This window comes from Daphnia pulicaria, chromosome 6 (genome assembly GCF_021234035.1).
Source record: "Daphnia pulicaria isolate SC F1-1A chromosome 6, SC_F0-13Bv2, whole genome shotgun sequence".
Lineage (NCBI taxonomy): Eukaryota > Metazoa > Arthropoda > Branchiopoda > Diplostraca > Daphniidae > Daphnia > Daphnia pulicaria.
Window position 1 is genome coordinate 8659655 of NC_060918.1, and position 27661 is coordinate 8687315.

Sequence of the window (27661 nt, forward strand, 5' to 3'; positions counted from 1 at the left end):
TACTATTTATGCTATTTAAAGTGGATATGTGATATATAAGGTATCGCCTACTAATATTTAATGTATTTAGACGTATTTATATGCATTTCATGTATGTTATTTCATTATCCAAAAGGTATCATTAACTAGACATGATTTTTTGGATATCTTTTGGGCATATAAAAGAGTTACACTTAGAATGTCAAAATGAAATCCCAAATCGGACTTTTAATGTCATAATAGGGATATCAAATGAATTTTTTGGAACATCATTATGATATACGATTGCTACCTGGGTCAAAATAACGCTCGCGGAATCATCTTAAATCGTAAATTGTTCATATCGTATATATGAACATATTAAAGTGGTTTGAGGTTTACAATCGGCCGAAAACCGCTCAACATTTTAGGAATTAAAAATATCGAACAGACGAAACCATCTTCCCCGATAATCGAAATTTATACATTGGCCTTCTTGTCAAGTAATTCATTTACTCCTCTGTCGTTAACGCTCGCCATTTCTTCCGAAACCGGACACGGAAGTCTAATCTGTTTTGAAGTCTTTAAAAAATCCAGCTTAATCCTCTCTGACACGCTGTTTAAGACCCAATTAGCTCCATACACATTTGGCTCCCTAGGACCTCCTTAGATCATCTTAATTTTTTCCCCAATCTTTCCTATGAAGTCCCTAGATTCCTCTTAAAACCTTCTTTTAGGTCACCTGACAGCTGCCTGGTAGCTTCCTGATTCCCTCTTTGAAGTTTCTCAGAAGATATTTTTGATGGAAAATTAACCATTTCCCGGGATCGAACCTGCATCTTTTCACATCGCAATTTAGCTTGCTAACCACTACACCATTTTTTAGGTTAAATGTGCACATTTTGAGGTACCTATTTTCTCCATGATTTACTTTGTATTTGTAAGTTGTTTAGTTACGTACTCATGCTTGACAAACGAGTAATGTACTCTTTATTGGCGCATTGATATATTAACTGGTTAACGAGATCAAATTTTTTAAGGGTGTGTAACATTGCAGCCATTATGACTGTAACTTATTCAATAGAGATTTTTCGGCTGTTTAAAATTGAGTTAAATTGTGGGAAGAAAAAAAGTTCAGTCGTTTTAACCTGGCCTAAACTATAGCGACCTCATTTATAACTTCTTCAGACAAGTCTACAGTAAAAAACACATACACCGAAGTAATATATTCAAATTCCCGCAACCTTCCCCAGTACCTCCTGCCACTACTACCTTAATCTTTGGGAGGCTAAGAGCCTTTTAGGAGGATCCAAGGAGGGAGGTGTGCCGTGTGGGTCGTCCGTAACAGTCCCCCGAATTTTTGCAAATTGTAAAAAACGCCCACCCACACTTTCAGATACAAGGGTATCGCGTAAAATGTGAATGGGAACAGAAAGAAGAACGGAAACATACTTTTCACCTCCCCGAATCCAACAATTGGCACCCGGAGGTCGTCCTCTTCCGACCCCACCACTCTGTCTCTCATCCAAGGGAAATTTAGCCGGTGCTCCTCTTCTTGGGCGTAACACTCGCTGGGATGGGCCTGGGTGTACTGCCCACTCTTTTCCACCTTCTTTAGTTCTCTTTCGAGCTGCCACCGAACTTGCTAACGTGGCGTCTTGAGACGCCTTCTTGAGGATCGTCTATAAGATCTTGTCCTTGAAAAGGAGCTCAGTCGCTTCCTTTCCCGGAGCAACAGCGTCCGGGGTTTGACAAGATGAATTTGTTAGTCGGTCCAACCAGTGCCACAACCGATTGCCTTCTTTTTTTGGATGATGTGGTAATACATTTTCCTCCACTCCTGTAAAACGGCTCGCACCGTATTCTTGGCCTGCTCCTCCGTTTCTTCCTCTCTGAGAGAACACACTTTATAGTGTACAAGCCGAACAGAGGTGGAGCTATGTGTACATGATTTTTAGCTTGGTCTCGATGAGCGCTTCCACTGAAGCATTCATCGCTTTCAATTGATCCTTGTCCTTCGCAAGCCTAAACAAAAAGCCGTCGAGCTTATGCGGCTTAATTGAGAAAACCAGAGATCTTAAAACTCGAGCTAAAATTTCTTTAGGATTGCTTTCGAATCGTCGACCAGCCAGTCGTTTGCCAGAAGTCCTTGTTTGGTGTTAATTGACCATTTTAATTGTTTGGAGTGAGAAAATCTTATCTACTTTATTACTGATCTTTGACAGATCGGTAATACGGAAGCACTATTTACAAACAAAAAATAAATTTTGCAGAAAAAAGGGTGTTTCTGCTATTGTATTGAACCAAATCCTCAGGTAGGTACTGTAACCAGTATTACACGACCACTGTGCGCTTGTTCACGTATGATAATTTTATAGTCATCAACATACATACAACTAAGTTGTACACTTATAGATTCAATTACTAACAAGGAATGTATCTCTATCCAAACTGCTTCCTACATATGACTACTACTGTTTATACTTATTAATCAGTCGGGAATCTTATTTGAAGAATTAGGATTTTCTGTGGGTGTTGGCTACTCTGTTCTACAATGAAACCAACCAAGAACAGCCAACTGATTTTAAAATCCTCCAAGAGAGGAAACACAATCGGAACATTTAATCGGAATTATTTCTGATTTCATAGCTTTTACTATCAATCTTTAACTTAAAGTAACTAGTACTAGGTACTTTTTTGTTCTGGTGCTATTGCACAGATTAAGTTATAATAAAGGTCTCTAGTTCTCTTTTCTTGTACATCCCCTATGGCGGATTGACCATTGGATGCTCTTCCATTTCGTATGTCTCTTACGTTTGATATTTCATGGGAAATAAAATTGTCATCGTAAAAAATTATAATTTTACCCAGATTAGGAGGGTTTAAAAAATAGATTCACGAATTTACATGCATGTACCCTAGGCCTATCTGTCGTGGTCAAGGCAGGTCCGGCCGTTGGAGCGTCATAGCAAATCCTTGACGATTCTCATCTTTCTTTCACAGAGTCCACCCAACTGGCATGTTAATAGGGACTATTAGTAGGACCTAGCCATGATGTTTCGTCACCTACCCCCGCTCGAAGTATGGGCAGTGTTAAGACCATGGCGTATGCGACGGTCCTTTCTAGTTTTCTTTCCACACAGACTATTTTCAAACCCGATTTTTTTGAATACATTACAGATACCAGTCCTCTTCTGTCTACGATGCCTGCGAACTTTTGAAACTCAAATAAAAACAAGCGTGCTGACATGTCTGTAATTCGTGTAACCGCGAATGTAAAAGAACAACACAAGAAATTAGATGGTTACCTTTCTTGATTTGAGTAGACTGTATTGTAATGGATTCTTAGATCTAAACATCCTCTTTCACTGAAGCTACTTCGTCTCTAGTAATTTCTCACATAGGAAGCCTTTTCCATGAGGGTTTATGTTATGATGTCCTCATAGACAAAGAATGACACCCTGACTATCGGAGTTAGTTCTCAGATGATTATTTGAGACAAAAAGCAATCTTCATGTGACATAGCACACAAGAAGACTAAAGGGAGAGGCAAGTGAAGTGGAGAGGCAAGTGAAGTGGAGAGGCAAAAGGGGAAAGGTTTGATCAGTTATATTTTTGATCGGATGTAAACTTATTCAAAGCAGCTCTTCACACAAGCCGATAGCACGAACGAAGAGTGGAGATGGCGGCTTAACAACAGACATAAACTGGGGGCTGTGGAAAAACACAAATCATGAACAATGAAGGAAATCAAATGGTCTAGCAACGAGATTTTGGAAATTACAGGTGCGTGATGTGGTAATTGTTCTCATGTAGCAACACTGTTACTGCCCTCCCCTTCACTCTTGTCAATTTTCTGTCCTCTGTTTTTCCTCATCTGCCTATATTGTTGAGCGGCAAAACCCACACCCGTCAGTTGGGATGCTGTTTAGCATCCACCCCAATTCCCCTCCTCGTTTCTGTCAAGCTCGCCACTAGCTTCTTCTCTCTCTGTTTCTCCTGTCACTAAGGTACTGTGTATAATCGTGTGTAATATTGGTGAATTGTATTGCCTTACGTGTGAGTATAAGACAGAACCTGGTGTCTGGAATAAAGTTCAATCAACAAGATGTAAACTCCTTTTATTCAAATCAACAGGTTATGGGCCCAGCTGACGCCCACACGATTAAATACAAAAATGGCAGAGAATTCCGAGGGCAAACGTGATTTCACCAAATTCAATGGAGTGAATTTCCCGCAATGGAAATTTGCAGTCATGCTGAAACTGAAGCAAAAGAAACTGGATGGGATAGTCCTGGGTTACGACAGAAAACCAAATGAGGTAATTACATAAGATGTTTCAACTAGAACTTTTCTCTTGGTCTGTGAACCACATGTGAGTACGAGAAATTTTTGAGTCTGCACATGGACTGTGATACCAAATCACAGGTAACTGATTGAATGTGTACGAGAAACTTTTTGAGCCTGCACATGGACTGTGATCCCATATCACTGGTAACTGATTGAATGTGTACGAGAAAACTGTTGATTTTCTACACACGGACTGTGACTCTAGACTCACAGGTAACCGATCAAGTGTGTATGAAAGAAACTTATGATTTATGTGCGAACAGGCTTAATGTAACTTGCAGAAAGCAGAACAATATGATCATACGATCCTTTCTGTCTATTTTCAGGTATGTCAAGAAATGGAGGTAGAAAGAGTGAAGGTCACTGTGATTACCAACCAGAATGAAATCGACACATGGATAGACAAGTTCATTAACGCACAAGGAATCATTTTCTACAACATCGAACCGTCTTTCCAAGTTGCACTCGAAGGGTCAGGCAGCTCTAACGAGATGTGGAACAGGCTTATACTGCGACAATCAAGCAGCATAAACCTAGTATCGGAGTTAACTATTTTCTTTCCTAGATCACTCTGTTATGGCACACATAAACAGACTAAAAATGATGGCAGACGAATTAAACAGCATAGAATGCCACGTATCTGAACAGGCACTTATTGTGAGAATCCTACAAACGTTGCCGCCAAGTTTCAGACATTTCCTGTCAGTGTGGGACAGCGTTCCATCGGCCGAGAGGAATCTGGTAAACTTAACTGCCAGATTAGTAACTGAAGAACTTAGATCGAAATCACTCAACAACGGTCAGGCCGACCCCGTTGATGTTGCGTTCTTCGCATCCCACCCGAACAGAGTGCAGAAGGAGGCAGTAGCCAATGCTGCCCACAGCAAAGACCCGAAACGAGACTACAACCCACGTAACAACAACTCCAACTATCGAGACAACAGACAATACTACCGTGATGATTCTCGAGGTCAATCAAGCCGTTATCGAGACAACCGACCAAACCAACGCAACTACCGCGACAACCACCGAGGAGGAAGGAGCGGAAATAGAGACCGAGGGTGCTTCATCTGTAATAGGACCAACCACAATGCCATCAACTGCTACGACAGAAAAAATGACGAGAGGAGAGAAGCCAGAGGCAACAAATTTGACCGAAACCGTGATTCCAAACACGACGACAATAACAACGACAACTCAAAGGAGTCGTTTGCAGCCCTATCCTCCGTTTGTTTCCTCGCTCGAAAGCCCAGCTACTGGTACGCCGACACAGGTGCATCACACCACATGACAAACCAACGATCCTACTTCACCTCATTTGAAGAAATCTCTGACTCCTGGACCGTAAACGGAATCGGCCCGTATGGAAGTTTTTTGGACAATAATCATGTGATTAAATCACTCGATTTATTCATGTCAATTTTCTATCCGCGCAATTGTACCGTCAGGCCACTAGGGGCGCTCTGACTGGTTTTAGATAATAGCTTTTTGGGGGGGTAGAGCCTTCTAGGGTGTGCCGTTCTGCTTTTTTTTTTTTTTTATTAAAATGTGGTGTGTGTAAGGTTGGCACGGTGTGTGTTTTTTTGTGTTTACACAACACCTGGTGGAATACAAATTTTGCGACGATGCCGAAACGGAAACTAAAACTGGAACAGAATCCGAAAACTAACATCCCGAGTCATCGCTAGTCTTGTGCTAGTCTAACCAACTTTATCAGATTGAAATGTCTAGTTAGTTGAGTGGTTTAAAGCATCAGCACTCCAGGGTCCAGAGTTCAAATCCAGAAAAATTTTAAATTTTTAGCGTGCCGTACCCGTGGTACCAGACTATACGCAGAATAGGAAAAGGAAAAGAGTTTCAAAATGTGGTGTTAAAATTTTGACAAAATTTTATTAAAATCCAATAAATAAATCTAATAATAAATTCAACAAATACAATAGTGCCGAAACGGAAAAACACACACACGCCTGGCAACCCTCCCAAAAACATAACGCCTGGAACTAAATCTGGCGGCGGTGCCGAAAAAGACAAACACAGTGCCGAAAACGACAAAAACAGTGCCGAAAACGACGAAATCGAAGTGCCGAAAAAAAGTGCCGAAACAGGTGGCAACCAATTAATCCATATCTACTAGCATCGAAAATTCTCGGTTTACCAACGGTACAAAATCTCTTCCTTTACCAATTGTTTTTTTTTCAACCGTTCATTTTTTGGCCTTCTATTATACAAACATTACAGGAATGCAACAGTCAATTGAACACTCCCGCTGAAAAAGAGCAACACGTGTCAGAAAATCCGGCCACAGAACCGATGGAAGAAGATCTCCACCAACAAGATCCAGCCCAAGAAGACACTGCACCAGCAGACGAAAATGCAGAGCATGGCTTGCCCCAAGAACCTCCTGCTACAGCTCCTGAGCCCCAACCGACTGCTCCACAAGGCAACGATGCCGAAAACCTCCGTCGAACGACTCGTTCGCACAAATAAACCGCAAGGTATGAAGAATTCCGAAGATCACTTGGCCTCACCGCTACAATCAACGAGTTCAAAAATGGCCATTTCTCAGCGTTGTTCACCGAATCATTCGAGCCCCAAAGCTACAAGGAGGCACTAAAATCCGATCAAGCGGAGAAGTGGATGAAAGCCTTTGAGGAAGAGTACAGCTCCCTAATTGAAAACAAAACCTGGAGACTAGTTACCCCTCCCCCAGGATGCACCCCATTGAACTGTAAATGGATTGGAAAAGTTAAGCCCGCGTATGACCACATCCAAGAAAGATACAAAGGAAGACTAGTAGCAGTCGGCTGTGCACAACAACCAGGGAGAGACTACGACCAACTCTATTCTCCAGTACCGCACCACGAATCAATTAAAGCAGCCCTCACCGAGATCGCCTTCCGGAACATGGAAGTTGCACAATTCGACATAAAGACCGCGTTCCTATACGCCAAACTAGACAAGATCATCTATATGAAGCAACCAGAAGGTTTCGTCGTGAAAGGAAGGGAGAACGATGTTTGTCTACTTGAAAAATCCCTCTACGGACTCAGACAAGCCCCTCTTCTATTTTTTAAAGAAAACGACAAAGTAATGCACAAATTTGGACTAGAAAGCTGTGATGGAGATCGGTGCATATACATCCGGCGAACTGGAGATGAGTTAACTATAGTCATTACTCACGTCGACGACAGTTTTGTCGCAAGTACCAGAAAGGAAGTTCTCGTAGACATCGCAACGCACATGGGCAACAATTTCACGATCAGTTCGGTACCACCAACTCGCTATGTTGGCTTGAACATCCACCGCGACCGCGCAACGAGGAGGATCTTCCTGTCCCAATCACACATGGTTGAGAAACTGCGTAAACGTTCCAAAATGTCGGACCTTCCCCCGAAGTTGATCCCGGCCGACCCAAGTGTCCATCTTGCATCAGACAACGTCTCAAAGGGCGAGGGAGAGAAGACTGCCTTTCCGTACCCCTACCGTGAAGCAGTCGGCGCCCTCCTCTACGTCGCACTGATGACTAGACTGGACATTGCATACGCCGTCGGACAGGTATCGAAATATTGCCAGAACCCAAATCAGTCCCACTGGAACGCTGTGTCTCAAATCTTCTCCTACCTCGTCGGCACCAAGGACTATGGAATCTGGCTAGGTGGAAGCCAAAGTGGACTCGTCGGATACACCGACGCTAACTTCGCCGGCGATCGAGATGACTGCCGTTCAACCTCTGGAGGAATCTTTTTTCTGCATGGTGGCCCTGTAGCGTGGTTCAGCAAGAAACAGCCCGATATCGCACAATCGACCACAGAATCCGAGTACATTGCCCTGTGCGAAGGCAAGAAATCCATCGTCTTCCTATGCCGACTTCAAGAAGATTTCACCGGCGTCGAACAACTAAAGATTCCAATCATGTGCGACAATCAAAGCGCAGTACGGCTGTCCTACAACCCTGAATACCACCAGCGCACAAAACACATCCTCGTCAGATACCACTACACACGCCAGAAGGTCAACGAAGGTAAAATTGAAATAAAGTACATACCCACTGAAGATCAACTCGCGGACATACTGACCAAACCCCTTCCTGGCCCTAGGTTCACCAAACTGCGTTACAGAATTGGAGTGAGAAAACTCACCGATTGAGTAGCAAAATCTCGACCCCTTTTTGAATAAATCCATCTTCCGTTTGTTTGTTTTGAGGGAGAGTGTTGAGCGGCAAAACCCACACCCGTCAGTTGGGATGCTGTTTAGCATCCACCCCAATTCCCCTCCTCGTTTCTGTCAAGCTCGCCACTAGCTTCTTCTCTCTCTGTTTCTCCTGTCACTAAGGTACTGTGTATAATCGTGTGTAATATTGGTGAATTGTATTGCCTTACGTGTGAGTATAAGACAGAACCTGGTGTCTGGAATAAAGTTCAATCAACAAGATGTAAACTCCTTTTATTCAAATCAACATATATCTCATCACCCCGTGTTGGAAATAGATTACAGTTTTTGGAACTCAAGTGTAAATCTTTGTGTGTCTTATATTACCTTAAATGTTAACGTTCTCGTCGACGGGCAAGTTTCCTTATTCATTAGCTCCGCCATTAAGGCGATACGTCATATGGACGATTCATGTCATAACCCTGTACTCAGTCGTCTTATATATTCAACACAAGAGGGCAATGAAAGTCAAGATTATTGGTTTGTGTCTCTTCGTTTGATGCGTCAATGAACTGGATCGGCCAACAAATTGGGTTGTCCAACAGACGATGCATTCACGCTGACCTAGGCTTGGTAGCACGTGGCGCCGATGACCGGACGGGGAATAGCACCGGGTCATCCACCAAAGTTGTAACTGCAGGCCGTACGGGTTAGAGAAAACGGTAAAGGTGACACAGAGTGCTACCTCTCATGAACTTGACTTGAACGTAATTGAGATGGTTACTGATACCAACGATGTCACCGATGCTGCTCCATAACCGATTTTCAAAGTTGGCAGAAGCCGAGAATAAGAATCGTAACACCTTTTTACACCCGTTTTTGACGAACGAGCGCTTCCACAGCCTATTTCCAATGCTGGGCATACAAGGAGTTGTGTCTCTCAGGGCGATCAAGAGGAGAGGATGATCGAAGACGATTTCGGCAAAGGACAATCCAGATTCCCACTGTGTGTTATGAAACATTTTGTGATGCCCTGGAGGTAAATTTCGTTTAATAGGTAGATCATTAGACTGAATTTATCAAAACTTTAGTAGACATCAACACCACCTCGTTTTACCCCTTTCTTCGTGGATGGACCGGCGATGATGGACCCCAGCGAACCGGTCTGCGGTTGAGCATAGGCTCTAAATTCCTTTGAGTAAAATTGGGGTCCACCGCCTACTTTTAAATGTACAGTAGGTTGCAAAAAAGGATATGCAGACCAAAAGATAATGAAAAGTGGCCAATAAAAAAAGTGTACAAGTTATACAGTATTGTTACGTACACTTACGTAAACATCTTTGTATATCTATATTTATATATGTATCATCCTGGCTGTAAACTCTGAACGTGATTCTAGTTACTTTTCTAGTTACAGAAAATGGACTAACAGTTGCAAACGAAGAAGTTGATGCAGTAGAGGAATCTGAGGGGTCTAAATCTTGCACAAGGGAAAAAGACACAAAAGAAGAAACAGTGATTTTATAGGAGTAAATCAAGGATGGTTTACTTATCTGTAATGGAAGAGCAGTGTTCTTAGTCTGATGGTTTTTTAGAAATTCTCGCAGGGTTCGGAAACCTACGCAATCAAAACCAAATCTTTCATTAGCAGACCGTGAAAAATTTCGATTTCAAAAGTAAAATTGTGTAAACTTTTACTCTACAGTTTAAAAATAAAATAATCGCTAGTTTCCATTTCTCTCTTATGTTGTGAGGAAGTCTCGTTCTGTTTCTGCTTCATCAGGATCTATCGAATGCCTTTTAAATTAAAGAGAAAATTGAAATGAAAGAGGTTTTTCCTCCCTTACCATTCCTCTCTTATCATTTTGCAAAAATATTAAATTTATCTGGATGAATAGCTTGAATCGTTTTATGTTTATGCGAATGCGTAGAACACTCGACCATGTTGTCAAACATTCATTAAAGAACCTCTACGGCCTTTCATGATTGAAGTTTCCTTTTTATCGAGCTTGAAAGAAAGCTTTTCTGTATTTCCAAAGTAACCTCACGCATAAAATGCCGCTAAGAATGACATTGATAACTCGGTCATTTTTGGAAACCTGCGGAACGTCCCACAGCTAGAACAGGTAGAGGAAGAACTGAACTGGAACGAAGGGAACATTCAACCAGGGGAAGAAAAATTAGTTATTTAAGAAGAAGATACTGTTGATCTGCCCATCGAACCTCAACAGGTGCCAGCAATTCCACCCATTCAAGGAGGGCAAGATGAAGACGCTCTTCCATGGCAACTTCAAACTAGATAAGAGGAGCCAGAGTAAGAAAAAGATCACCCGCCTATCTTTGAGTCACTTTCTGGCGATTTTTTCTTCTTCGAAAGAATGGTTATGACGGTGAAGTATGCCGTTCAAAATCATGGCCTCGTTGGCTGGCCGGATTTCTGTTCTGTGAGGGGCACTAGTGGAGGAAGCAGAAAAAGACGTGGCAGCCATCACTCTTGCAACAAACAGTGTTCCTAACGTCAGAAAAAAGTGGATTTTCCCGTAGCAGTACCAGGATTTCAGTGAATCAGCAAGTTGTTTCTGATCGTGTATCACTAAAACTCGGGGGTCGGGGCTCGGGGGTCGGGGAACTAAAACTCGGGAAATGAACTCGGGGGTCGCCATTTTGTCGTTGAACTTTTAATTAGTTTTTTATTGTCCCAGTGAACAATTTGCGTGCATTATTTCCCCAGCAGCAAAACACATAGCTGTCATGACAAATTTATTTAGTTGCAGAATGTATCGCAAGATAGGTAACTAGAATTGTGTTTTTAATTACTGTAATTTTAACTTAATTATTGCTTGTATTTGGTTTAGAACCATGTTTTTCTTCTTTGTGTCTTGAAGCTGGATACCAATTAGGTATCCAAAAAGTGATGGTATCACAGCATATTAATTCCTAATACAAGTATTGCTGAATCTATGCGAAGGATGACAAGACAGGTATTCCAGCATAACGTTAACTTATTTTTTTGGTAGGTGGTGGCTCACAGAACAGTGAAACTAAGGCCATTGCATTTCAAAATGTTTATCGCTCCATGGCAAAAAAAAGCTGGCTCTTCAAGACAGTTCTTAAATCTAAGATTTAGTGACGCATAGACGCAGTAAAATTTCATATACGTATAGTTAGAGTTAGTAGTTACGAGCAATGTTTAGGGAAATATAGGGAATTAACACTTGAAAATACTTATAACTAGAACAACAATAGCTGTAAGCAATTGCTTTAGCACGGAATTGTAAGAAAATAACCGCTGTAATCAAACAAATAGTTGGCTTACAAAAATTTGCTAACTTAAGACTAAAAAGACAAGTTCAAAAAAAATCTTAAGAAAAAAAGGTGAGTTGAGAAAAGCTAGAATACAGTTTTAGGAAAATCCAAGCATAAATTGGATTTTTAAGCCAAAAACAGTAAGATAAGAAAAAATTCCGCGCTTAAGTCAAGGCTAGAATACGGCCCCAGGATTAAGCTCAGATCCATGTTGCACATCACTATTTCAACAGAAGGCTATAACCACTAGACCATTTCTCATGTGGAAAGGCGGACTTCAAGAATAAAAAACTATTTCCTCTAGCTACAACTCATGTTTCTTTCGTCCCCTTGGGCTATAGTAATCAATTAGCTGAAAAAACGGCAGTCAGATAGCAAGACGTCAAAGTGTATTTAAAAAGAACAAGTAAAAAGTGAACTTCATAAAGAAACAAAACATGATAATAAAAAACAAGTTGAATAAAGTAAAAAGTTAATTGGTCATAACTGATAAATCGCTAAATGAGCTGGTAATTTCTTTTGACGTTTGCTTGCTATGGGCTCTATATTATTTGGTGGTGGAACCCGTCGATCATCTGCTTGAGGATACTCAATGGCTAAAACAGAAGCTGTTTGAGAATTTTTGACTGATCTGTCGGGAATGTCAGATGTTGGAGTCACGGAGGGAATCACCCAGATGACTCCATCGGGAGTTATTGGGACCCTCGTGACAACCAGTCTTCTTGAATCGCCTTCGCCGGTGCTCTTGTGAACGAGCTTGAGCTGAACACAGATGTTATAGATCTGGCGGCCTTTGGCTAAAGAGAAAGTATCCGGGAAGGTGAAGGTGTCTTCTTCTCCACCTACCCACTCCATCAGCAACTCCCGGAAGTCATCGATGTCGTCATTCGGTTCAGAGCCTGATGAATCATCAAGTTCAGGGTGGGCCTCTGGAATATGGAGGTGGTGGACGCCTTCCGGGTATCCAACTTCGACACATTCGTAAGCCATCTTGATAAAATCGACGAACGTTTTACCTGGCTCGCCAGCCAGCTTCCGTTTGCTGTTTCGAACGTAGTCGTTGCTGTTTCGCTTATTCAATGGGAATTATTCTTACAGGATATGTAATTCAATGTCCAATACACCATTTAAAGTTAATTGAATCAATAAATTCAGAAAAACATCCATGATGTTTATGAAATAGAAACAAGAAGAAATTCTACTAGGCACAACACAGCACAGCACAGAACATTACAGCAAAGCACAGCACAGCACAGCACCAGCATGCTGGATACCTTTTCTATCATATATAAAGGTAATTATCATTCTGAATAAGTGTGGAATATCCTATTCTAAATTAAAACAACAAGATTACTCCTTATAAGTCATATCTTGCATTGGCGTAGAAAAAAATCAAAAATACTGCTTTGACGAGCTGGAAAACACCACTTCAATGAATTTGAATTTGATATATTTATTGTTACGCTTATTCAAAGGGATTTATTCTTACAGGATATGTAAATCAATGTCTAATACACCATTTAAAGTTAATTGAATCAATAAATTCATAAAAACCTCCATGATGTTTATGAAATAGAAACAAGAAAAAATTCTTCCAGGCACAGCACAGCACAGCTGTTTCGCTTATTCAAAGGGAATTATTCTTACAGAATATGTAAATCAATGTCCAATACACCATTTAAAGTTAATTGAATCAATAAATTCATAAAACATCCATGATGTTTATGAAATAGAAACAAGAAGAAATTCTTACAGCACAGCACAGCAGAGCACAGCACACCAAAGCACAGCATATTACAGCACAGCAGAGCACAGCACAGCACATTACCAGCACAGCACCAGCATGCTGGATACCTTTTCTATAATTTAAAAAGGTAATTATCATTCTGAATTAGTTTGGAATATCCTATTCTAAAATAAAACAACAAGATTACTCCTTATAAGTCATATATTGAATTGGCGTTGAAGAAAAATCAAAAATACTGCTTTGACGACCTGGAAAACACCATTTCAATGAATTTGAATTTGATATATTTATTGTTTCGCTTATTCAAAGGGATTATTCTTAGAGGATATGTAAATCAATGTCCAATACAACATTTAAAGTTAATTGAATCAATAAATTCATAAAAACATCCATGATGTTTATGAAATAGAAACAAGAAGAAATTCTTCCAGGAATTACTTCCAGGAAGTTACCATCTTTAGAGAAGTAGCTTCTCCAGTATTTGCATTGACTGACCTAGACGTGTGGGTGACATTCACCGTCATCGTCACGCTCTTATCTGTCTGACACGGTGGCATAGGCCACCTAGGCTGTCAGGTATCTTGTTTTATTGTTTATACTGTCTTTGCTAGTCATGCTAAATCTTATTCTTCTTCAGGTTTATTGCATCTATGTGTGTGTATCCGACCAAGGGCCTCATTAGTTTTATTCCTATTCCATCGAAGACTGGGTTTTCCCAGGTATTATTGATTTGCGTTACTTTGTTGACTCGTTATTGATTTATGTTCTGTCTTTGACCAGGATTGATGTTCTCTGATTGATGTTTGCATGTTTTTTTGAAGCATGATGCTTGACGACTGGTGATTGACAGCCTGCGAATAAAATCTACACTCACACATTTGAATTGATTCCCAACAACTACACAGTCCACTTAAGATCGAACGACCATCTGGTCCTTTGAACTGGAGCTTTGAATCAACTTTGCATTGACCTTGGACTGACTTTGATTCGAAGCCCTGATTGAAAATGGCCAACCTTCTAGTATTAACATGGACATTGGATGCCTGCAAAGGACGACAAAAGGTTGTCCGTTTCCGCATCACTGGCTGTCACAATCGCATCAACCACATCGTGACAACTGGTTTATCCCGCCGTGATGCTGAGAACCATTTAGCTGACGCAAGAGTCCTTTTGGGCGAATTGGAAACGATTCACGATCGCATTATCGAGTTGGTAGACGAAGACGACGTCTTGACCCAACAAAATAATCAACATCTGCTGTATGCCCAAACCATCGATAACTGCTTAGCTTTAGTGGAAAATTATCTGCTCCAACGTCAAGACGATGATCCATCAGTTGTCATCGAGACCCCAGAACAGATTGCACGTCGTCAGGCATTGGAGACCGCAGAACAGCGTCTACGAGATGCCGGAGCAGAGGTCGCAGCTGCTGAACAGGCCGTCATTGATCTAGGAGGAGATGTTTTGCCTACAGACGGATCGGAGATGAACCCATCCGACTCCGCGTCGCACGTCGGTGACAAGCCGACCAAGAAGATTGAATTTTATCCAGCGGACTCTACACAAGTCCCTGATGCGTGGATTGACGTCTATCTGGCCGGAAAGGAGCGACCACATGGAAAAGAGAAAGGAGACAAGTCCTCCGTGACCGTGCAGCTGGAGGTGTACTCAGGCCGAGCCTTGGATTGGTTTGCTTGGATTAGTATGTGGTTCGCCCTTGTCCACATCACACGCAAGACCGCCAGTGAAAAGCTCTTCATTCTGAAGAATTACCTGAAGGGAGATTTTGCGGATATTGTGCACGGCCATGGAGGTGGTGAGTCGGGCTACAAGGAGGCCTTTCAACGTCTACGCAGCACCTGCGGCAACCGTACAGTTATCCGATCCGCCCATTTGCAAGCACTGGATTTGATGGATGCTCCGAAGAATGACCTTCAGTCCTTCAAGCGTTTTGCTGAACGTGTCCGTACCCACCTCTTTAATCTCTCGACCATAGGAGAAAGTGGACATGCAGACATTATCGAAAGATTTGCCCTGAAGCTGCAATTGTCGGACGGACTTGAGTGGAACTTTGGACGGGGAGAGGACCTTGAACGCCGAACAATTAATGATTTTGGTCGGTGGTTGACTACGAGAGCCGTGGCATATCAGAATGCTTACGCCATTGCTGATTATCAACAACATCCGGCTCCTCACGCAGCAAAGAACCACAATCAACCCTCGAATCCGTCGCATCATCGACCACCACAGCAGCAGAGAAGGAGTGCACACATTTTTCATGGAGCATCAAGCTCCCAAAAGGATCATGGCTTGACTGAGCATAAAGAGAAGAAACCGACTTAACCACACTGCTTTAAATGTGAAGGATCGCACCGCCTTGAAGACTGTACCTTTTTTAAGGACCTTCCCATCAGTGATAGACTGACCTTTACACAACGTCGAGGATTGTGTTATGGCTGCTTCGGCGTCAGACACGGCTTCATGAACTGCACACTCAAGAAGGCGTGTGGCATCGACGGATGTAAGCTGTCCCATCATAGACTTCTCCACAAAGAGAATGGTCCGGTAGAAAGAAATGCCCGGCCTCACACTCTACGTTCCGACCGACGACAAATGTCAAATGGCATTCAAGATGCTCCGTCTAGACGCGCTGAACGCCGACAGGGAGATGGTGCCTGTGAACATTTTGATGGATGATGGAAGCGATTCAACTCTCATTCGCGAGGGGCTGACGCGTCGACCCCGGCTTACTGGCCAGCGGCAGACATTATTTGTAGGTGGCGTCGGTGAAGAATCCTCCGTCCATGTAAATTTAGAGTACCTGGAGTTGCCGTTAAGGACGTCGGCGGGAGAAACAGTGTCGATCCAGGGATCTACTATCCCCTCCATCACCAAACCAGTACATGTGATGGAGTGGGAGAAACTACGCGGACGATGGAGCCACATGGAAGACTTGTCGCCGCTTTGAGACTGTGGTGGACGTGTGGACATATTGATTTGCTAAGACTATGCCGCACTGCGAGTGAATCTCGATTCGGCAGAGATGACGAGCCGACCGCCTCAAAGACTATACTTGGATTGACGCTGCAAGGAGCACTGGCGACCAGTGGTGGACCCGATATCGTCCGGATCCATCATGTGCATACCTCAGCTGATTCCACTCTTCAACTCGCCGAACAAGTCCGACGGTTCTGTGATACGGAGTCATTCGGCACCGAATTCAAATCGGAATGCATGTCGGCTGAACACCGGAGGGCGGTGACCAAATTGGAGACGGAGACTGAAAAGCTGGATGTGGGATATGCAGCACCGGTGCTTTGGATCGACGACGTCCCTCCTGAAATTCCCGATAGCCGCCGCACGGTGGAGTCAAGAATGAAGAGTATGCGGAACAAATTTGCCCGTGAATCAGGAGACTACGAGACTTACTACCGTGCACCCATGGAGAAAATTTTTAGTGAAGGCTATGCCAGACGGCTCAGGCCGGAAGAAATCCAGCAGAGCCCAACCAAGTATTTTCTCCAGCACTTTGGAGTGCTGGAAAAGGCTGGGCGGCTGGAATTACGTCTCGTATTTGATGCTGCTGCAAAGTCGAACGGCAAATGTTTATACGATTTTGTCACCAGTAGTCCTGCGCTGCAGAACCCATTGCCTGCCGTTTTGATTCGCTTCCGAGAAGGAGAGATTGCCTGGTCAGTGGTTATGGGCGCAATGTTCAGCCGGATTCGTTTGAAAGATGCTGACCGTCCATACCACAGATTCTAATGACCCGAAGAGGATGGAACCATATCGACGTGTGAAATGACCAGGATGACTTTTTGGTGTAACTTGCTCACCCTACGTCGCCATACGAACCACTTGGCGCGCAGCAGACGATGCGGGACCGGAAATGAAGGAGGCGGCCGATGACGTTCGAGAAGACATATACGTCGACGATTACCTGGCCTCGATTAGCAGAATTGAGGATGCCGTAAGGAGAGCCACAGGTGTAAATAAGGTCTTAGCAGACGGCGATTTCCACCTGGGGCACTGGGTGTCCAATAGCAGCCAGCTATTATCAAGAGTCCAGCGGGATTCGGATAATGGGATCACTGTCAAGACCCAAGTGCGCAGCCTTAGTGATGATCCGGAGTTGATCCTTGGGATTGTGTGGAATCCTTCTACTGATCATCTGGGATTCCGAGTGAAAGTGTCCAGAGTGAACAACACCAGAGCGGGGTTACTTACCCAGGTGGCTGGTTTGTTCGACCCCTTGGGCACGGCCACCCCGATGACTGTTAAGGCTAAGATTTACTTCGGGAATTGGGCGTGAAAGGGCTTCAGTGGGACGATCCTGTGGTTGGTGAAGAAAAGGTGCGATGGGAGCAGTATTTCCAGAAAATTGGACGTTTGAAGGAGATCGAGCTGGCCCGCTGTCTCTTCCTAAATGCGGAATAAATAGTTCGGACCGAATTGCACACTTTCGTGGACGCGTCAGAAGAGGCGTGTGCCGCGTCCTGTTACACCCGTGTGGTTTATCGGGATGGCCGAGTGCTGGTCCGGCACGTTAAGACAGCGACCAAGCTTGCTCCTTTAAAAACAGTTTCCGTTTGTAAACTAGAGCTCAACGCTGGGCTCTTGGGTGCCCGTCTGGCTAAGTTTGTCTAAACAGCCCTAAAAAGAAAAATGGATGACCAATTTTTCTGAACCCACAGCAGCACGGTCCGGAATTGGATCCGGGCCGTGTCTTCCCACTACCAGGTTTATGTCAGCCACCGGATCGGTGAAATTCAAACCCTCACTGAGCCTCATGAATGGCGCTTCGTTCCTGGGCGTTTAAATCCGGCCGACGCTGCTACCCGCTCACAGATGGAAGAAGAGGAAATCCCAAGTTTGTGGTTAGATGGTCCGGATTCCTTCATGAAGAGGATCCGGCCTGGCCAAAAGGACTTGCCACGGATGTCCGCAAAGGAAGAACTCCGGTCTATCCACGTCCATCTGAATTCCACAGCCGTGGAGCCGACGACCGTGTTCAATTGGAAAGACGTCAAGATCTCAGCCCAAGATATTCCGGCCCTAATCCGGTTGGAAGGGGAGTTTCTGAACCTCGTGAAACAGAGTCAACGGGAGGTTTATTCTGAAGAGCTGAAAAAATTAAAGCAGACAAAACAGCTCACACATTTCCTTGATAAATCTGGAGTATTGCGACTTAGAGGCCGGCTAAGCCGGGCCAAGTTGCCCTATGATGTCCTGCATCCTCCATTATTGTCCGGAAAACACCCGCTTTCTCGGATGATCATCCGAGCGTTTCGAGACAGCATGCATCACCTTGGCACGGATTTTGTATTATCTCACGTGCGACAGCTTTTTTGGGTGACGTGCGGACGAGAATTGGTAAAACGGGTCCGCAATGAATGTGTACCATGCCGTCGATTTCGTCCTTAAGCAGCTCTGCAGATGATGGCCGACGTCCATCGAGCTCGCCTGGGCGCCGGTCATCCCCCTTTCACTTACACGTCGGTGGACTATTTCGGACCCATAGACGTGACATACGGGCGTGGAACAGCAAAGAGATGGGGCGTACTTTTTACGTGCATGGTGACCAGAGCAGTTTATGTAGACGTTTCAATTTCCCTCTCCGCCAGTGATTTTTTAAAGGTGCTTCGACGTTTTATATCAGTGTACAGAAAGCCAGCGCATATGTTCTCGGACAATGGCACGAACTTGACTGGTGCTGAACGTTTATTACGTGTGGAGTTGAATCGGCTGAAAGACGACAGTGTGCTGGCAACAGAGTTTTTCCAACCAGCACAAACACCACATTTTGGAGGCTCACATAATCATTAGTACGATCAGTGAAAAACGCTCTCTACGCCGCGTTGGATCAAGATAAGAGTGTATTGCGTACACCCAGTGACGAAGTTCTGCGCACCTTCTTTTTGAAGTTTCCGGATTGTTAAATTCTCGGCCTTTGACTTATAGCAGCTCCGACCCGGACAACTTCCGTGCGTTAACCCCAAAGCAAACGATTTCCTAATTCGAGCTCCTGTAGCTTATTTACCGGCCGGAGACTTTAACAAGGCCCTTCCGCGCGATCATTATGGATACGTCCAGACAATAACTAATTTCTTCTGGGACGTGTGGCTTGGATCATTCCTGCAGTCGATGACCAGTCGGAAGAAATTGAGAACACCCGCGCGGAACTTTGCCGTCGGTGATATCATTTTAGATGATTGGAAGAATACTCCGCGCGGGCGTTGGAGAACCGGCAAGATCGTCAAGGTCTACCCCGGTGCCGACGAATTAGTCCGAGCAGCAGATGTGGAATTCTCCACCGGAATACTTCGCCGAGGGACTAACCAGCTGGCTCTACTGGAAGCGTGCTCGCCAGATCCAGCCGAAGATGCGACAGAATCCGGCTCGGGGGAGAATGGAGCCGGGATTTAGGCCTTCTGCTTATTTAGACCAGCGAGACGTATGGCATGTGTGGCCATCTATTAAACTCTTTTGTTTTGTTAATTAATTCCTGTGGCGCCGACGCGCCACTTGTTTTAAGAAACTGTTTAGTCTCGTTCCCCCCCCCCCCCCCTGTCTATCAAATAATTTTCCCTTTTATACTGTGGCTGTCACTCTTTCTATACTGATTTAACTTCTGGATTGACAGGTATTTTAATGGTTTCCTGTTTTCTTGACCATTGTTAATGTTACCATCTTTAGAGAAGTAGCTTCTCCAGTATTTGCATTGACTGACCTAGACGTGTGGGTGAAATTCACCGTCATCGTCACGCTCTAATCTTTCTGACACGGTGGCATAGGCCACCTAGGCTGTCAGGTATCTTGTTTTATTGTTTATACTGTCTTTGCTAGTCATGCAAAATCTTATTTTCCTTCAGGTTTATTGCATGTATGTGTGTGTATCCGACCAAGGGCCTCATTAGTTTTATTCCTATTCCATCGAAGACTGGGTTTTCCCAGGTATTATTGATTTGCATTACCTTGTTGACTCGTTATTGATTTATGTTCCGTCTTTGACCAGGATTGATGTGCTCTGATTGATGTTTGCATGTTTTTTTGAAGCATGATGCTTGACGACTGCTGATTGACAGTCTGCGAATAAAATCTACGCTCACACATTTGAATTGATTCCCAACAACTATAGAGTCCAGCACAGCACAGCACAGCACCAGCACCAGCACAGCACCAGCATGCTGGATACCTTTTCTATCATTTATAAAGGTAATTATCATTCTTAATTAGTGTGGAATATCCGTTTCGCTTATTCAAAGGGATTTATTCTTACAGGATATGTAAATCAATGTCCAATACAACATTTAAAGTTAATTGAATCAATAAATTCATAAAAACAACCATGATGTTTATGAAATAGAAACAAGAAGAAATTCTTCCAGGCACAGCACAGCACAGCACAGCACTGGAATAACAGACACACATAAGGATAAATCATGGCGAAAGGTAGAGCCATATTTCCTTGTAAACTAATATTCGTAACTAACTTGCACACTTTGAAAACTGAAAAAGGGTCTCAGGTACCGCGAAAAAAATGGGAAGAGTGATCCCTCAAGGGACGAGGGGTGAGCTCAGGGTGGGCTAAGGGGTGGCCAAGGACGCTACGGAAGCCAAGTAAACCAAAAACTTTAAAGGCGATTTACTCAGTAATGCGTTCATTTGCACAAACTTTCCCTTATACCATTCGATTCGCCTTAACCCTTTATTGACCGCCACAAAACCGATGGTCGGATTCGATTGAATGCTCGTTCGTAATATCATTGAGTGGTCCTAAGACCACTTATTAAACAAAAATTCGGAATGTCAGATTTTTTCTGGCCTAACCGCGTTTCGGCCACCGTTGTCCCGACAGGAATGTCCCTTAAGGCGGGCATGGTCTCTAAAAAGAGACACTTTTTTCGACTCGAGCCGTCTAGTGGGACAAAAAATTTGTCCCGATAGTTGCATGCAACTACCACTTGTTCAACTTTTTGTCCCGACAGTTGGCTCGAGTTTTTTCGTCATATTTGTCCCGAGAGACTTTTGCCGTTTATTGTGCCTCTTGTGTCCCGTCAGGCGCCCCGCCTGACGTTGAGGTCTTTACCATCGACCAGGGGTCTTTCCAGTCGATGGCTCCTTATGAAAAGTAATAGGATCTCTGATTAGAAAAGTCAGTCAGGTCCTTCGTCCGTCACCACTCTGGCAAGTAGCCGCACTTTCGAGTAAAATGCACACTGACGTACGAACAAAACACAAATTTATTGTTGGAAATCATCACATTAATCAATTACAAATCCATCATTGTAATTAGGGTCTTCTAGCTCGTCGGAATCAGCGGACGACGAAGAAAACTCCTTGTTGGTTGGCTCATGGTCAGAAGCTTGGCCGTTTGATTCCTCCGAAGCGGAATAGACAGCTTCCACCTCGGCCAGCGGACCCTCCTCAAATAAGTAATTCTCATCGTGATACTCGACGAAGCAATTCTTCTTCTTCCCGAGACACAAAAACACATTACATTGTTTGCACTTTGAGAATGGTCTTGATTCGAATTTTTTGGGTGTCGTTGCCTGGCACCACTCGCACCTGCCTCTCGCCTCCCCAAAGATGGGTAGATGGAGGCCCACACCAGTGAACTGATTGTCGTCCCTTACACTCAGTCGACTTTTCTGCCGCTTTGCTCCTGGTTCAGCGGAAGGGTGAATGGTTGGCATCATTCGCCCGGCTCGACCAGCTTGGTTTTTATTTTCATTCAGGGCGTTGGACAAAAGACCCATCGTGACGTTACGTTTGAACTCGAGAAACGTCATCGGAGCTCCGTAATTCTCCAGATAATTCGCCTTGACCTAAGTCAAGAAAAAAACCGGAAATTATTGTGTGTACGAAGTTTTAATTACCGCCATCTGCGATCTCACCATATCGTTGAAGCATATCCAGCTGTTCACCAGACATGTCTCAAGAGAGAGTATAAGAGACGGTGCCACCATTTTTTTGCTTTACGGTCTCTCTCGTAGTAAGAACGCAGCTGGTTCGCCGTGTCTTCACCGCCCATGTTATTGACATAATCGTCAATAGCTTTTGGACAAGACTTTGATCGGAACGAACCATCACGCTGCTTTCTCCTGACCTTGAAAATATCTGAGCCGTGATAGTTGAAAGCGACCCGAAACGCCTTAGTGTCTCTCCATACGAAGATTCCCTTTCAGCATGTTCCGGGCTCACCACCGAACTTGGCTGCAAATTCGTCCGGCCGCAGGTTCGACTCATTCTTCGTCATGATGGGCTGGTTGACCCCACTTGGAAGAATCGTTCCAACGGCGTTGACACCATTCTCGTGGAGCTTGTCCAGGAGGGCAATGCTTGTAAAGAACCGGTCAAAGGCCACTACGAATCCTTGATCTGTCAGGGGTTGGCAAAGATCAACGACAACTCTCTCCACAACCTCGTTATTACGAGATCTTCCCTGCTTTTCCCCAAAGCGAGCTCCTTTATAGATTTCAAACTGATAGGTATTCCCACTATGGCAACAGTGGCTCCAAATTTTGAAACCAGACTTGATCGGTTTGTTCTTCATCGTCTGCCTCAGCATTGAGCGGCCCTTGAATTTAACCATAGACTCGTCGATTCTCTGACCCCTAGGAGGCTTTCTACATGCATGATAGCGTTCATTGAGTCCTTTGACCAGAGGACGGATCTTACGGATAGGATCCGGTCGCTCTGGCTCTTGATCCGGTTCGTCAGAATTAGGGTCAACATCATCCCATGGGCTTGCGCGAGCTATGTGTTTGGTTATGAATTTGAATCGCTCGCGAGTTATGGCCTGTTGAATTATTCTGAGCCCGAGACCAGCGTCTGGTTGCTGCTCCCAGAACATCGACATCTCAGGCAGACGGTGATATCCGATCAGAACTGTATGCCAAGGAAGGCTACAAGTTCGTGGTCTGTGACAAAACCCCCAGCAGGCAACCGCGGGCCGATTAACCTGCCTTCAGGCTTGCCATCCACTTTTCGAGACGTGGCATCTTCGTTGACCTCCAGAATTCAGCGATGTAGTCATTTGTTGCCTCCCGAAGAAGGTACAAAGTGTCCTCACCACCAAGCATCGACTTGAAAACTCCGAGGGGATTCGAAATTCAATTGAATTGACTCAACACGGGGCCTGGTCCTTCTAGGGGTGCAAACCCCCCCCCCCCCCCCACGACACCTCAAAGTCGCGTTCGTGAGACCGACCTTTTTCCCTGTGTAGTACCGTGTCACTTCACCATCGGGATCGGCCGTTTCAGAAGAAGACCCCGCTCTAGTTGGTCTTCGGGTTTTACTTCTGGTTCGTTTAGATGGGGAGGAACCACTCTCTGAACTGTCTTCACGATTCTTTTTTTTCTCCGTAAGTCTTTGAAGCGTCACCGGTGATAGAACCAATCGTTCCAGTCGAACTTTAAGGACTTTCTTTATGATTGGTCTTTCCACCGGCTCCTCTTCTTCTGTCCCAGCTTTTTGTTCTTCATCCTCTGAGGCAGATGTTTCGTCCTCTTTTTCCGGATCCTAATCAAGCTCCGGCCGCTGGGAAGCAACCGACTCCTGACCAGGCCCCTCAACCGGCTCCTCCACCGACTCCTCGACCGGCTCCTCGACGGCAACTGCCTCCTCCTCCTGATCTTGAGCCTCATGTCCGGTATCAGTATCGATGGACGGCCCTTTATTCCCAGCGTCTCGTTCCTTTGCCTCTTTTAATTGCTGCCTTTTTAATACAGTGGTGACGGCGGCATTCTTGGCTGAATTTTTCACCGCTCTCGACTTTGTATATCTTGCGTCTCTCTTTTTATTTTTCGCCATCTTTAATCAATCTGAAAATACAGAATCGAAAAAAAGGCACGATTAGTCTTTGTGAATTTGCCAAAAGGATAACGAATTGCCTTACGTCCTAAGCCTTATACGACGGTCTTATTCTTTCATGCATTGGGAAAGCATGCACATGCAGGAGTTACCGGGGCTGATTCTTATCCAGCGCCTTTCACCGCCTTTCGGAGTTTCCTCACGAGACAGCAGTAATCAACGCACGGATAAGAAAGTACAAGAGGCTTTGTGTAAAAGGTTATTACACGGGCACTAATAGCGCCTCGAAGACTTCAAAATCAATTCATAAGAACCGTTGGAGGGAAAGGAGCTTTGCCACGGAGGAAATTAAACTACAACCAACGCCGAACCGGACAACTTCCCATTCTGCGTCTTCGTTCCATTCCACAAAGCTCCCCGTCGATACCAAAGTTTTTGCGTCGAAGCTACTAAAGAAAGTTCACGCTTTCTCTTCGCCTCTTTCGCCTTCCCTTCGATATCTATCCAACCACCGGCTTCAAATTCACTTGAACTCTTTTTTTTTGTATTTTAGGCATCGCGGACACTTAAGTCGTGAGGCCCCCAGATAGGAATAAAAATAAATAAAGAGCGTCGGGTGGAAAGGAGCTTTACCACAGAGGAAATGAAACTACAACCAACGCCGAACCGGACAACTTCCCATTCTGCGTCTTCGTTCCATTCCACAAAGCTCTCCGTCGATACCAAAGTTTTTGCGTCGAAGCTACTAAAGAAATTTTGCGCTTTCTCTTCGCCTCATTCGCCTTCCCTTCGATATCTATCCAACAACAGGCTTCAAATTCACTTGAACCTTTTTTTTTAATTTGTATTTGAGGCATCGCGGACACTTAAGTCGCGCGGCACCCAGATAGGAATAAAAATAAATAAGGAGCGTAGGGTGGAAAGGAACTTTGCCACGGAGGAAATGAAACTACAACCAACACCGAACCGGACAACTTCCCATTCTGCGTCTTCGTTCCATTCCACAAAGCTCCCCGTAGAACGAATTTTCATCAAGACTACTAAGAACTGTTTGCGCAATTTTTTTTGTCTCTTTCGTTTCTTCGATCTATATCCATCTGCCGCTTCAAATTCATTTCATTCGACTACACGGACCGGAACGGAATAAAAATACCGCCTGGAAAAAAAAACTATTTAGAACTGACACTTCCCGTTCTGTTTTCGCTAATTCCCAGGGGAATTCATTACAACCATCCCTTGATTTTATTTCATCCGTGTGGCAATATATTTCTGACATCTCTGATTATGGAATTTCTGACATCTCTAACCGGCCAGTCTGCTCTGGCTTAATTCCTGGTGGTTCAAATCTGGCCGGGCTTTTGATGAAATTGCAGCCGCCTGGAGGGACATATCTGGCGGGGACTTATATGTCCCGACGGTCCGGATCGAAGGTACTCGTGTAGACTTCGATCAGAACCGCCTGACGTGCCAAAAGTGTCCCGTCACCGAAAACTCGGTAAAACACGAGAAATACTCGTTTTAATTTCTCCTCCTTTTCATCATCGAAAGACGGCAGATCAATTAATTTTTCGTTGTAAGGCAATTCAATTCTGTAGGATGGATTTCGAGATATCAGCTTTGATAGGGATTAATTTAGCCGATTTGAAATCTCTCGTGTCTGTGACGAGGTCCCGCCAGACCCTACTGAAAGCCGTCGAAAAAAAAGTCCCGTCAGTCGAAAAAGGGATAACCAACAATGCTCTTCCCAAGTATTTATAATTTCTCTGTTCGATCGGTTGCGTATTCGTTGCTTCGTACATTTCGCATGAATCCCCCGCGCCTTTTTTCTGGTGTTTTTGAACCTGTTGTCACCCTCTGGCTCTAGCGGGTGTCTTAACCGGACTGTGGCCGTAAGAGACGTCCGTTTGCTTCGCGGTGCTGGTGTTAACCTAATCAGCATCTCGTCGCATCCGGACCATCTGGGGGGCTGACATCAGCAGTTTTTTTTAACTCAGTCTGACAACCGGAATGCTCACTTCTGCCTAAATATCGCGTGTCGTTCCGCTCCCCTCTTTCTAGAACGCCAGTTCTCCTCTCGATCTTCTCCCCTCCTTCTGAATAATTTCCTTCTTGGTTCCCTCTTCTGTCTATTCCCCCTTTCTTGTCCTTATTTTATCTTTTCTTCATATTAGTTTGACTTCTGTATTTTATCGTGACTTGACAATAAATTAGTAACATTCGCCATCGGCGAATATATACCTTTAAAGAAAATCCCTAGCGATCGCTCGACTGGGAGCTCATCAAAGTCTAGATTCAATGATGAGTGAATTCTTTCGCTCTCCGGTATTAATGTGAGCACAAGACGCGGCGATGACACCCATTGATTCAGTTTAAAACCTCTTGCCTTGAGCGTTTCCGTGACGCGCTTAACTGTTGTGATGGCTCCGTTTTTCAGTCTCGAAGGAGTCGATGAAATTGTCGACATAAAAACTGGTTCTTACGATGTCCTTCACCTCAGGGTATTTTTCGTAAGCCTCGGCTGCGTACTTAATTGCGTATAGGCATGATGTGGGTGATGACACGAGCAAAAATACTTGTACTAACATTTGAAACACTTTTGGCTCCTCCCCATTCCCTGGGCGCCACCACAGGAAACGTTGTGATGACTAGTCGTCTGGGTGAACTCGCACTTGGTTGTACATGGCCTCGATATCACCTGCCACTGCCACCGGTGCCTGTCACGATCGGATTAGAATGCCAACTAAGTTCGCCAATAGCACTGAACCATGTAGTAGGTGATAGTTTAACGACGTATCTTGGAATTTTGCTGCTCCATCGAACACTACCCTGATCTTGTTCGGCTTATTCGGGTTGATGATGTAGTGGTGTGGTAAATACCACACTCTTCCTTTAGAGCCTCCCAGCTCTGATGTTGCTAATAAACGGGTGTGGTCATCAACCACTTATTTCTCGATTGCGTCCACTACTTCTTGTCCGACCACTGTTTAGCCTCATTTCCCCCTTTCCCCTGTCAATCAAAGTCATCTTCTTTGTGATATCGTCCTTTCAAATTTTTCTGAACTGAAGTGATTCTTGCCCTGACAGGTATTTTAAATTGTGACCATGTTATTCCTAACCAATATTGATTTACCATGTCTGTGCTCCTTTTAGATAATTACTTGTATTCGCGTTTTGAGTATTGTAACCAAATTGTTCTGACGTGCAGTCTCAGACGTCGTCGACACATGCAATTTGTGACAAGGTGGCAATTCCCACACCTCCTCTCTTAGGTATTACCTTCATTGTTCGTTCTCTGTCGACTCCACTAAGTTTTATTGCTACTCCCAGGTTGTGTGT

General features: G+C 44.2%; 2 protein-coding genes and 1 long non-coding RNA gene across 3 annotated transcripts; 2 read left to right on the plus strand and 1 right to left on the minus strand.

Moving 5' to 3' along the window:
• Positions 1 to 3850: 3850 nt before the first annotated feature.
• Positions 3851 to 4726, plus strand: LOC124343103. Its single transcript, XR_006919160.1, has 3 exons — positions 3851 to 3968; positions 4096 to 4279; positions 4635 to 4726. It is a non-coding gene; the product is annotated as an uncharacterized LOC124343103 (long non-coding RNA).
• Positions 4727 to 17399: 12673 nt separating this feature from the next.
• Positions 17400 to 19936, plus strand: LOC124342070. The gene is made up of 5 exons (XM_046795041.1): positions 17400 to 17748; positions 17826 to 17897; positions 17952 to 18147; positions 18205 to 18883; positions 19472 to 19936. Exons 1-5 carry the CDS (start codon positions 17400 to 17402, stop codon positions 19934 to 19936), a joined length of 1761 nt encoding a protein of 586 aa, XP_046650997.1.
• Positions 19937 to 22694: 2758 nt separating this feature from the next.
• Positions 22695 to 23372, minus strand: LOC124342071 (piggyBac transposable element-derived protein 3-like). The gene has a single exon (XM_046795043.1). It carries the CDS (start codon positions 23370 to 23372, stop codon positions 22695 to 22697), a length of 678 nt encoding a protein of 225 aa, XP_046650999.1.
• Between the last annotated feature and the right edge of the window lie 4289 nt (positions 23373 to 27661).

Excerpts from the sequence above, each read along its gene's own strand:
- LOC124342071 (XM_046795043.1), bottom strand. The coding sequence starts at position 23,372 with ATGTCGATGTTCTGGGAGCAGCAACCAGACGCTGGTCTCGGGCTCAGA.
- LOC124342070 (XM_046795041.1), top strand. The coding sequence starts at position 17,400 with ATGAAGGAGGCGGCCGATGACGTTCGAGAAGACATATACGTCGACGAT. Across the intron at positions 17,749-17,825 it reads GTTACTTACCCAGGTGGCTG|GGCTTCAGTGGGACGATCCT; the intron begins GTTTGTTCGACC and ends TGGGCGTGAAAG. Across the intron at positions 17,898-17,951 it reads GTATTTCCAGAAAATTGGAC|TTCGGACCGAATTGCACACT; the intron begins GTTTGAAGGAGA and ends CGGAATAAATAG.